General features: G+C 46.5%; 1 protein-coding gene across 1 annotated transcript in view; it reads left to right on the top strand.

Annotated features, from left to right (window-relative positions):
• The window catches only part of DCDC2C (doublecortin domain containing 2C), a 141973-nt gene that overhangs the window by 26073 nt on the left and 103773 nt on the right, over positions 1-12127 (top strand). Inside the window, 1 exon segment of the mRNA XM_089327089.1 lies at positions 4040-4168. Coding sequence (XP_089183215.1) covers positions 4040-4168 — 129 coding nt within the window.

Below are 12127 nucleotides of genomic sequence, written 5' to 3'. Positions count from 1 at the left end.
CTCCCATTGTCCGGTGGGGAATGCACTGTCCAGACATGGAGCTATTTAGTTCTAGCATCAGCTCTAGAGGCCATGGCTTCTGACTTCCAGTGTGGAGAACTTCTCAATTCAGCTTCAGCAGTAGCTTGAGTGGTTCTTGGGGGCGAACGTTAAGGGTGCTCAACCCCCTGGGTGGGTGGAGGGTACAGGCAGCCAGCGCTCACGTCCTGACCTGCTCATGACTCATTTGTTACCCCACTGTGATGGATTAGACAATGTGAGAATCATCTTGTGGCCATCAGCAGGTTTCTGAGAGAAACAGCCCATTGCTGACCCTTTTCATCTGGTTTTTCAATAGAGAAGGGAGGAAAGTAGGAGGAAGGGCAATGCTGTGGGAAGAGCACTTTCCGGCTTTGGGCCCAGGTGGACCTGGCTCTCCACTTCACCCCTGAGTTCCTTGGGATAGACACTTGACCACTCTGGGCTCACTTCACCTATCACCAGATTGCAGCTCCTGCACATCTGACTTGCTGGAGGGATTAGAGTCAGTGTGTGAAGTGTGAATGGTTGGTGTGGAGGAGGCGGCTCTCATCACCAGCTCCCTTGCCTGAAATCCATCTTTATGTCCATATGCTGCATTTATTTAAAGACTTTATTCATTTTTATTTTGGTGGGCAGAGTTACAGAGAGAAGAAGGGAGAGAGAGAGAGAAAGAGAGAGAGAGAGAGAGAGAGAGAGAGAGAGAGAGAGAGAGAGAGATGTCTTCCATTTGCTGGTTCACTCCTCAAATGGTTGCAACAGCCTGGGTTGGGCCAGGCTTAACCCAGGAGCCAAGAACTTCATCCAGGTCTCCCACGTGCATGCAGGTACCAAAGGATTTGGGTCACCTTCTGCTGATTTCTCAGGCCATTAGCAAGGAGCTGGATTGAAAGTGGAGAGGTTGGGACTCGAACTGGTGCTGATAGGGGATGCTGGCACAGCAGGTGGTGGCTTAATCCATTATGCCACAACTCCATCCCCATGTTTCTTGTTTTAAAATATCAAAAAATTTTCCCTATTAAAATATTTATTTTTCCTATTTGCTATTTTTAAAACAGTGGACTTTTGAAAGATTTATTTATTTATTATTTGAAAGGCAGAGTTACAGAGAGGCAATGGACTTTTAAAAGATTGGACTTTTAAAACAGTGGACTTTTAAAAGATTGATTTATTTATTATTTGAAAGGCAGAGTTACAGAGAGGTAGAGGTAGAGGCAGAGGCAGAGGCAGAGGCGAGAGAGAGAGAGAGAGAGAGCGAGAGAGAGAGGGAGAGGGAGAGGGAGAGAAAGAAGAAAGAAAGAGAAAGAGACCTTCCATCCACTGGTTCACTCCCCAAATGGCTGTAATGGCTAGAAGTGAGCTGATCTGAAGCCAGGAGCCAGGAGCTTCTTCCAGGTCTTCCACATGAGTGCAGGGTCCCAAGCACTTGGGCTATCTTCTGCTTTCTCAGGCCATAACAGATTGGATTGGAAGTGGAGCAGCCAGGACTTGGACTGGTGCCCATATGGGATGCTGGCACTGCAGGTGTAGCTTTACCTGCTACACCACAGTGCTGGCCCCCCTATTTGCTATTGAAGAACAGCATGTTAGGAGATACAATTTTAAAGTAATTTATGCCTTTCTCTTACTTCAATGGTATGTTTTAAATTAATTATTTTTATAGCCAGAAAAAAGTCATAACATTTATCATATAGTTACATGTAATAAACATATAGTTTTAAAAGGTACAAAGTAAAACATGTCTTCATTCCACTTTTAAAAAATATTTTCATTTATTTGAAAGGCAGAGTGTGTGTGTGTGTGTGTGAAAGAGAGAGAGAGAGAGAGAGAGAAAGAGACGGAGAGGGAGAGAAAGAGAGAGAGAGATCTTCTATCCACTGGTTCACTCCCCAAATGGCCACAACGAATAGGGGCTGGGCCAGGTCAAGGTCGGGAGCCTGGAACCCCATCCACATCTCTCACATGGATGCATGGGTCCAGACATGTGGGCCATCTTCTGCTTTCCCAGGCTCATTATCAGGGAGCTGGATCAGAAGTGGCACAGCCAGGACTGGAACGGGTGCTCATATGGGATGCTGACAGTGTAGCCAATGACTCAACTCACTGCGCCACATGCTGGCTTCTTCATTCTGTTTCCTAACCCAGCTCTCTATGGGGTTCCCCAGAGGCAGCCGCTGTTTATGTGTCTTGAGTCTCCTCCTCAGTGGCTATGCACCCAAGCATTCATGGGTATACGCGTGCTGCATACACTGTGTGAACCTTCATGTTTTTTACCACGTGATTGTCTTGGAGATGGTTTCCTGTCAGCACATACAGATAAATTGTGCTTTCAAAGATGGCCTCACAGTATTCTCAAAACTCTCCCACCTATCAGCTCTCCTTGAGCCTCCCAGGGAAATGGGGGGGGGGCATGTTTACCTGGGGTTGACCACCCACCCTACAGGTGGAAGGTGGAGCTCCAAACCCTTGAACAACCTGCTGTTACCAGAAGGATCCAGGTTGGTTGTTCAGCTCACCTGGGAAGCATCCGGAGATGTATTCAGTCTACTTCTTCCTCTGAGCTTGAAATTTTCTACATCTCTCTTTTTTTGCTGTTGTATTTTTGTTAATTAAATTTTACTTGACACATAAAGTTGTTCATATTTATGGGGTACCAAGTGATGCTTTGATATATATTTATGTTGTATAATGTTCAGAATCGTGTAGCTATGTGTCTTTCCTCAAACATCTTTTTGTGGTGAAAACATTCAAAACCCTTTCTTCTAGCATTTTTGAAATCTATAGTAGAGTCTCATTATCTGGAGTTATCCTATTATGCAGCAGAATGTTTATTTTATTTTAAAAATTTAAAATATTAAAAAAGATTTATTTATTTCTTTGAAGGGGAGAATGAGAGAGAGAGAAAGGAGATCTTCCATCTGTTACTTCACTGCCCAGATGGCCGCAGTGGCTGGAGCTGCTTAGGCCAAAGCCAGGAGTCCTGATCTCCATCTGGGTCTCCGATGTGGGTGGCAGGGGCCCAGTTGTATTTAGGTCGTCATCCACTGCTTTCCCATGTGTATTAGCAGGGATCTGGATTGGAAGTGGAGCAGCCGGAGCTCCAACTGGTGCTCCAACATGGGACACCTTGAGATGGGATTATGGCGTCCCAAGCAGCAGCTTAGTTTGCTAGGCTACAGCAGCAGCCCCTAAAATTTGTTTTTTACAGATATTTCCCTGTAAGTTTATATGCTTATGATAAAAATATAAAAATCTACAACAGCAACACTGGGTTTATGTATTCTTAAAGGGTATCATGATATCACTCATTATTTCGAAACTTAAACAGATAGCCTATATTTCACCTTACTTTAATTTGAGTTTCAAGATTGCAGTCAGTTTAAGCATTGTCAAGTGGCTCTGATAACGTGGTAGCAGCTCAGCAACAAAAGAGGACCAAGAATGTTCGCACTGAGATTTGAAAATCTGCCAAGTAGCCTGTTAGGCCGAACAGACAGCACTTATGAAGTCAGCCCACTGGACCACCTTGAAGTGGCCTTGAAACTGAGGAGTGAAGTCACTTGTGTCCCTTGTGTTTCCAAAGGATTGCATGTGGTCTCCTTTGGGAGTCTGTTGTTCATTGCAAAGGGAAAATCGCTGCATTTTTCAAGATGTAATTTCTCCTTTGGTTTTCCAAATGAATGCAATTTTCTTCCATCTTATCTATCATAGCAGTTGGGAACATATATACTTGAAAGTAGAATTCTGTCTTGTTCATCTGGGCATTTAAGTTTGGATCAAAAGACATTTTCCTAATGTCAGTATCAGGTCAGCAGGCTCTAGGATGCTCTGCACAGCCTGATGGCAGCCCTCTGAACCTGCGTGGCGTGCACTCCCAGGGGCTGCTCAGCGCATGCCATTGTCTTTACAGTTTTGTGATTGTGTGTGTGTGTGTGTGTGTGTATAGTGTTTTTGAATTTTTAATGATTTCCTTCAAATTTAAGGTGCTGACATTCAAATGCTTTTCTTTTTATTCTTACAGTGTTTTCACAAATGGAAGATTATTTATCCCACCTATAAAAATTATTATCCCCAAATTCAGTCTGTCAGATTGGAATAGCGTGCTGGCCACGATTGGAGAGAAGGTCTTTCCTCTGGGAGGCGTTCGGAAGTAAGGAGATTCTCCTGTAGATCAGGGGTGGTGGCAGCTTGCCTTTTTACTTTTCTATGAGGATTTTCTGACTTGACCAGCAAGCTCTACAGTGATTTGTTATAAACTCTGGTTTTCATTCTTCAAATTAGCCAATATTTTCTGTCTTTGTACTGTACTTGTTTTTAACCAGTTTCACTAATTACTCAGCAAACTACCAACGTCTGCCATGTACCACATGTAGTGATTACAGTGCCCCCAGAACTGTTGTGGGACCAGCAGTTGCAGCTGGGATCAGGAAGGCCCCCAGTTGTTCTGCAGCAGTGGGAGGAACCACATGAGGGAGAGTCTGTGTGAAGGGAAATGAATTCTACCGGGCAGTGGCATGCTGGTAGAAGGCGGGAGTGGATTCCATGGGCCAGCGGGCATGCATGCAGGAGTCAGCACAGTCTGGTGGCTGCAACGTGGGCTTCAGGGTCAGAACTGGAGCCAAATCCTTTCTGCCCACTGTGTGCACCTGTGTTACCCTGGGTCCATTCTTAACTTCTTGATGCCTTTTTCCTCATCTGGAAAATTGGAAATAGCAATAAAACCTATTTCCAAGAGCCCTACTATGTGTGTAGTATTCAACATTGTACTTGAATAGAGTGAGAGGTAAACATGGGTGGTGCTTATGGTCACGATAGAAGAGCCCAGGCAGTGGTGGCACACTGGGGGACTGTGGAACTGTGTCCTTCTACACTGTTGAGCATCATCAGAAGGGAGGCAGTGAGTCCTGAGGCTGGAACTCAGCCTCCATGAAGCCTTTTGGGCCAGGCAAGGGATTGCTCCCTTGTAGCCACTGTGTCCCGCTGTGTGGACGAGAGCTTGTTGTGACAGTCATGCTTATGGATGAAGGAAGATGAGAGAACCAAGGCAGGCAGCTGCGGCTCTGACCAGACTTTAGCTTTAAGGACACTAATAGGCTGGACGTGAAGGGACTGGAAAGAGATTTTATACAGACAGAAACCAAAAGAGAGCAGAGACAGCTCTATATGAGACACAGAGCAATACCTATAAAAAGAGACAAAAGAAGATCATTATTTGATAGCAGGGTCAATCCATCGAGAAGATCTTTCAGTTACAGAGGCACCCAGCACTGGGCCAGGTATGTCGGTCTACAAGGCAAATACAAACAGCACTGAGGAAGAAGTAGACAGCAACATAACCATGCAGGAGACTCCAGTACACCACTTTCAACAATGGACAAATCATGCAGGCAGAACATGAATAAGGAAGCACTGGACCTGAATTGTGCCTTAGACCTGACGGACCCAATGGCCAGGCACAGAAGAGCCCATGAAGGAACAGCAGAAGACACACGGGTCCACTCCCAGGACAAAGAGGACCAAAAAGAAGCCTGAACAAATTCCAAATTCAGCAGGACTGAAATCCCAGTATGTATGCTTCGTATTATGATGGGATAAAGCTAGAAATCCTTAATGGGGAAGTTGGAAAATTCACAAATAAGTGGAAATTAAACAACACACTCCTCAACAACCAGTGAGTCAAGAAAGAAACTAAAAAGGAAGTAAAAATCTGGAGGCACATGAAAATAGAAACACCACATACCAAAATTTATGGCGTGGAACAAAAGCTGTTTAAAGAAAGAAACTCACAGTGAGAAAAAGGCAAGATTTCAAACAAGGAACCCAACTATATACCTCAAAGAACTTGCAAAAGACCAAACTAAGCCAAGAGTTAGCATAAGGAAGGAAATAATAAACATTATAGCAGAAATAAGCAAAATAGAGACTAGAGAAACAAGAGAATGTGTCACTGAAACTGAGACTCAAGATTTTTTTTTACTTTTAAAGATATATTTATTTATTTATTAGAGAGGCAGACCTTTATAGCAGGTGCTTGCAGTTTGACTGTTTTGAAAAGATTAAGTTGTAAACTTTTATTACAAATTAGAAATGGAATTCTTAAAAATCTCAACTTGAGTAGAATCAGTTTAAAGGTCTTTAAACGTGTATTAAGGAAAAGTCAGGCTTAAGAAAACCCCACCTTTGTAATTACCCAAAAGAGACACCTTTAGCCCCGCAGTGCATTGTAACACAGACAGTTCTGGCTTCCTGGTCGACCCACAGAGAGCATGCAGCTCGCTTCTTGGTTGTATTTTCTGGATGGTGCAGGAGAGGAGGCGGCCTTCACCTGCTCCACTGTTCAGTACAGAGCACGTGGCCCCAGCTGCCCCTTGAGGTTACTGTCACTGCCCTGTGCCTGATGGTGCCTGGGCACCTGCATCATAGCCGAAACCCAGTGGCTGCTGACTGCAGGTCTCCCTGCTGTCCTCTCGCCTGAATGTGATGCAGTCAGGGTCAACCCCACATTGAGTCTGTCTCTCATTTGCCCCTCTGCCCTGCTCTCCTGCACCCTGGTGGCCGGCATACCCACCGCTGCTCCCTAGGACGCTGTGGTTCACCCACTAGGGTCTGTGCACTCTGTGAGGTGGGCACCTTTGCCTGCACAAGTCCTGTGTGGATGGGCCTGGTCCATGGGTGCCCCTGTGGGTCCTTCTTCCTCTTGTCACTGAGGGAGGACCCTGCTTCTCCAGCTCCACATCTGAGTTATATTTTTTTAAAAAGATAAAATTCACAAGAGCTTAGCTAGACTAACCAAGAAAAAAAAGAGATGACTCAAATATATAAACTTAACAAATGAAAGAGGAGCCACTAACTGCAATGGAGTCCACAGAAATACAAAGGCTAATAAGAGACACTTACGAGCAGTGAATTGGGCCACCTGAAAGACAGCAGCCCTGCAATCATTCACCTTACTGAGGAGAATCAGGAGAGAGAAAACGTAAATGGATGGAAAGTAAGGAAATGGCATCAACAACCCAAGGTCTCCTAATAGGATAAAAACTTTGAACAGATTAGGGTTAGAAAGAATATACTTCAACATAAAAAAGGCATGTGACAAGCTCGTAACTAACATCGTATTCAAAGTTAAAAGGCTGAAAGCTTTTCTTCTAAGGTTAGGAACTAGACCAGGATGTCCACTCTCACTATTTCTGTTGTACATAGTCCTGGAAGTCTTAGCCAGAGCATTTAGGCAAGAAAAATAAATAAAAGACATCCAGATTGGAAAGAAAGAAGTAAAATTATTTCTGTTTGCAGATGACATGATCTTATATATAAAAAAATCCTACAGAATCATCAAAAAATGGCTAGAAATAAGAAACAAATTCAGTGAAGTATCTGGACACAGAATCAGCATATAAAATCAGTTGGATTTTTCTAACATTAACAATGAACTCTGAATAAGAAATGGCCAACATGTATATATGAAAATATGTCAACATCACAAATCGTGAGGGAAATCCAAGTCTAAACCACAATGAGATATCCCTTCACTTCTGATAGGACGGCTGTTATCAAAAAGACAATGATGTAACAAGTGTTGGCTAGCGTGGATATAAAAGTGATCCCTCTGCACTGTCGGGGGGCATGTAGACAGTCACTGTCATGATGGAGAGGGTGTGGAGACTTTTCAGAAGGTTATACCAGTCTGCGTGCATAGCAGAAAGAAATGAACTCAAGGTCTGAAAATGACATCTGCACGCCCATGTGCAGTGCAGGACTATTCACGACAGCCATGTGGAAACAGCCCAGTGTCTACTCACGGGTGTGTGGGTAAGGAGGTTGAGTTCTAGACACACAGTGGAGTATTTATTCAGCTATAAAAACAAAATACTGCTTTGCTCTAAATGAAATAACTCAGACAAAGAAAAGTAGTGCATGATCTCATTTTTATGTGGACTCTGAAAAAAGAGTTCGTAGAACCAGCGAGTAAAATGGTGGCTGCTACAGTCAGAGGGTGGAAAATGGGGAGATGTTGGTTTCAGTTACAAGATGGACAAATTCTGGGGATTTCATATACAGCTTAGTGAGTACGCTTAACTGTCGTGTAGATTTCAATTTTGCACCGAGAGTAGATCTTAAATGTGCTTAGAACAATAGCAACAAAATGGTAATGAGGTGAGCTGGTAAATGCATTACCTAACCTGAATGCTGTCATCATTCCACAGGATATATGTATATCAAGTCATCATGTTGCAGACCCTAAAAGTACACAGTTTTATCTGTCAGTTATACCTCAATGCAGCTGGGAGGGAAAGCTAGCCAGGGAATCAGTGAATGGGTAAACCCCATGCTGGTCTGCAGGTGTGTGGGAGATTGAAAGGCTGGGTGGGAGGGCAGGGAGAGAGGGGACTCCCCAGGATTCCTGACCTGAGGGACTGTACATGTGGGGGTTCTTTTCTGGGGTGGGGCATCCAGTAAAGGGGCAGGTTTAGGTGTGGAGAATGAGCTGAAGTCAACTCTGACTTGCCCGTGGGACCAGCAGGCTGGGCTGGGGGTGGGGCTGAAGGTTGCAGTTTTAGATTGGGGTTAATCAGTGGTCAGGGTAGCTGTGTGTGTGTGAGAGCCCCTGCCAGGATCGGCCCTACAGCAGGTGCACAGCTCAGGTGCCTGCAGTGTTTTCTGTCAGCTCCTTGTCACCTCATGCCAGTGTAGCCAGGTCATAAGGCAAAAACATGCACTCGTATAGAACAGTCATCCTTCCCTAATCAGTTCTTTTCAGGTCTCTTCCCTAGCTACAGGTGAGGGTTTAGGGGTCCTATGAGAGGAGCCCTGTTCTGCTTTGCCCAGGTGCCTGGAGAATCTCTCCCGGCTCCAGTTTGTACCTCCTTTGTGGTCTTGATGCATGGACCTGGTTTCCATGTCTCTCCCAGGCCTCTGTAAGTTTGTGCCTCATGTGCACGACTTGGGTTTGACCCCCTAGCCCTTGAGGCTGCTTTTTGACTTCTTCTTGGCACCATGTTGTGCAGTATGGAGTACCTTGCCCTTTCTATTCTCAGTCTTGGATCCTGGAACCAGCTTGGGACAGAGTTCTTGAAGTTTGCAGGAGGAGTTGGAAAGGGAGACGATGGAGAGTGTGAGCTCCAGGGTGGAGGTGGGGAAGCCAGACAGGGAAGCTCGCAGCGCAACAGCGATGTTGTGGGAGGGAGAGCTGGGCAGTACTCTCTGGACCACACTTAGTACTCGGTGTGGGCCAGGCTCCAGTGAAGGGGAGAGAGAGAAGGGGTGCAGGGCAGATGGGAAGAAGAGCCGGGGAGATCCAGGAAGTACAGGACCTTAGCTTGAGGTGGTCTGAGGGCAAACACCCACCTTCCCATGGGAGAGGCCTTGGCACATTCATCCCCTGAGAGAAGAGGGTGGGAGGATGGGGCAGATGGAAGAGGGTAGGTGCGAAGCTGTGTGAGGCTGGTGCCTGCATGTGACACAGAGGTGCTGTGAGGTTGGTGCAGGGAGGAAATGTGAGTTAGGAGAGAAGGAAGGTGAGCAGCTGAATGCCTGGGGGTTCCTGCGAAACAGGAACAAGAGTTGTTGCCCGAGAGCTGGGGAGTCAGTGGGGTGGTCAGAGGGACTCGGGCAGGGAGGGCTGCTGAGCTGGGCTGAGGGAGCTGTCGGCCGGCGCAGGAGCAGAGGGCAGGTGGCCCCCGGCCATGGTTGGGTGTGGGGAAGAACCAGCAGGGGAGAAGAAGGCTTGAGGTGAGGCAGCTGGAAGCAGAGCTGGTTGGTTTTAAGCCACAACAGCTGGATAGGGGCTGTAGTAAACCTGGTCTGGCTGTTAGGGTGGATCTGAGGGAGGTGTGGAGAGAAGGGGAGTGAGAGTGCTAGAAGCCAGGGCGGCGTAGCCGGGGAGGCTAAGGCAGCCGTGCTGGGAGCCCTTGTGGTGATGACTGGGTCCAAAGAGGAAGCTCAGGGAAGGTGGGAATCTCTGAGCAGTAAGAGGTTGTGGTGTGGGTGGACCACATTTGTGCCTGGCGACCAGCCCTGATGGGGTTGTTGGGGTGGAAGACAAAACCTTTATCTTGTTCCTTCTTTTGTCCATGGCCTCTCCCTGAGGGGAAAATTAAAACATAAGGTTGTGATTTACAATCAACAATTGGGGTAGCATGGGGCAGTGTTGAAGTGGGAGAACTGGGAGGGTCCTGCAGGTAGTCCAGGTGAAAGTTGTGATACTAATGACGAAAACCGTGGGTGCACTTGTGAGGAAGACATAAACTGTCACAGCCTGGGTAACAGTGTGCGTGCAAGCAGACCCGAGCATTCCCGAGAAGGCAGAGCTTATGTGAAAGTCAGTACTGAAATCATCCACAGGAGTCTGGGGTAGAGTTCCAGATGTTTCGTTGCAAAATAGAGCAGTTCAGAGTGGCTGGACCTGTCTCCATTTCTGGGGGAAACAGGCATCTGTAGGGTGGTAGTGGTGAAAGAGAAGGAGTCCCTGCGTGCAGGCTGTACTGGGGGAAATATTGGAAGGAAGACAGGACGTTCCAGTAGCACTCAAACCAGTTCTTTGTGGCTGAATTTAGAAAAGTGCAGAGCTCAGAAATAGCAGAAATGTTAGAGGGTACAAACGCTAGCCTGGAACAACTGATATAAAAATCACTCAACAGCTTTTTTACCAACGTCCGTTACCTTTGAATGACAGCTACGGCTAATGTTCGACAGACAGCTGAGAAATCATTCCTGTTTCTCTGTGTTTATCATGCCTTAGATGATGCTAATGTGACTCGGTGGAGATTTCTGTTACATTTCTGTTAAGACTGCTTAGGTGAGGATAGAAGGTCTCTATTTACTTTTTGAAAGAGTGACAGAGAAACAGAGACAGAGATCTTCCATGAGCTGATTCATTCCTCAAATGCCCACAATCTCTTGGGCTGGGCCAGGCTGAAGCCGAGGAGCCCAGAACTCCATCTGGGTCTTCCACAGAAGCAGCAGAAACACAGGCACTCAGTCCATAGCTTTTCCAGGTGCATTAGTAGAGAGCGGATTTGAAGCAGTGAAGCCAGGACTTGAAGCAGCTCTCCAATGTGGGACGTCAGCACCGCAAGCAGAGGCTTAACTGGCTGAGTCATGTTATTGGCCCTGAATGGCAGCCTTTAGCCCATGCTAAGGAGTTTGGATTTTGAGTGTGAAGTGAATCCACTGAGGCGGGCGTATCGTGAGCTGGTGTATGGGTAGGATGGGGCAGTGTTGAAGTGGGAGACCTGGGAGGTCCCTGCAGGGAGCCAAGGTGAGAGACCTTGGTGACGTGGTCCAAGGTGGTCAGATTCTGCGTCTTGTTTGGAGGTCTACATGCTAGAACTTACCTGGGGTGGGCCTTTGATGTAGCAGTAAGGACATCACATGGAACACTTGTTTCCCACTCCATATCCAGGTACCTAGATTCTAGTCGTGGCCCCACTTCCAAATCCAGCTTCCTGCTAAGGCACATTTTGCGAGGCAGTGGTTGTGGCTCAAACACTTGAGTTCCTGCTGCCTACATGGGAAACCTGGATTGAATTCCAGGATTCTGGCTTCAGTCTGGCGCAGCCCCAGTTGTTTTGGGCACTTGGGTGGATGGAAAAATCTCTCTCTCCCTTCTCTCCTCATTTTAGATAAAAATAAATGAATATAAATAAAGAAAAAATAAATTACTGACCTCTGTGTAGAAATGGGGGTGGGAGAAAATGAGGGAGGGAGAGAGGGAGCAAGAGGAGAGGGTCAAGGGAGAGTCCCAGCCCTGTGGGCAGAGTAGGTGTGACTGCTGGTGCATTCCTTGTGGTGGAGGATGTGGAAGGGGGGCCCAGGTGTGGGGTAGTTGAGAATGAATTTTGGGGCGAGTCCAAAGAGGAGATGCAACCAGGTTGATCTGTGAGTGTGAGGATCTGGATCGGTCGGTGGAACAAGACAGTGTTTAGAGTCATGTGCTGTGCTGGGCATGACAGAGGGGTGTTAGAGGAGGGAAGGCCGAGGCCCCAGGTACAGTCTCATAACTGACTATTCCTCAGCCTTGGGCCGTTATTTGTGGGTTTGCCTCTAATTCCTACCATATTTTAAAGCTTGGGGCTGTTTCTGATACACTCCTGCTTCTGAATCTCTTAAT

This window comes from Oryctolagus cuniculus, chromosome 2 (genome assembly GCF_051225735.1).
Source record: "Oryctolagus cuniculus isolate XC-2025 breed Fujian yellow rabbit chromosome 2, ASM5122573v1, whole genome shotgun sequence".
NCBI lineage: Eukaryota > Metazoa > Chordata > Mammalia > Lagomorpha > Leporidae > Oryctolagus > Oryctolagus cuniculus.
Note: the sequence above shows the minus strand (reverse complement) of the source record. Positions and strands in the feature narration are given on the sequence as shown.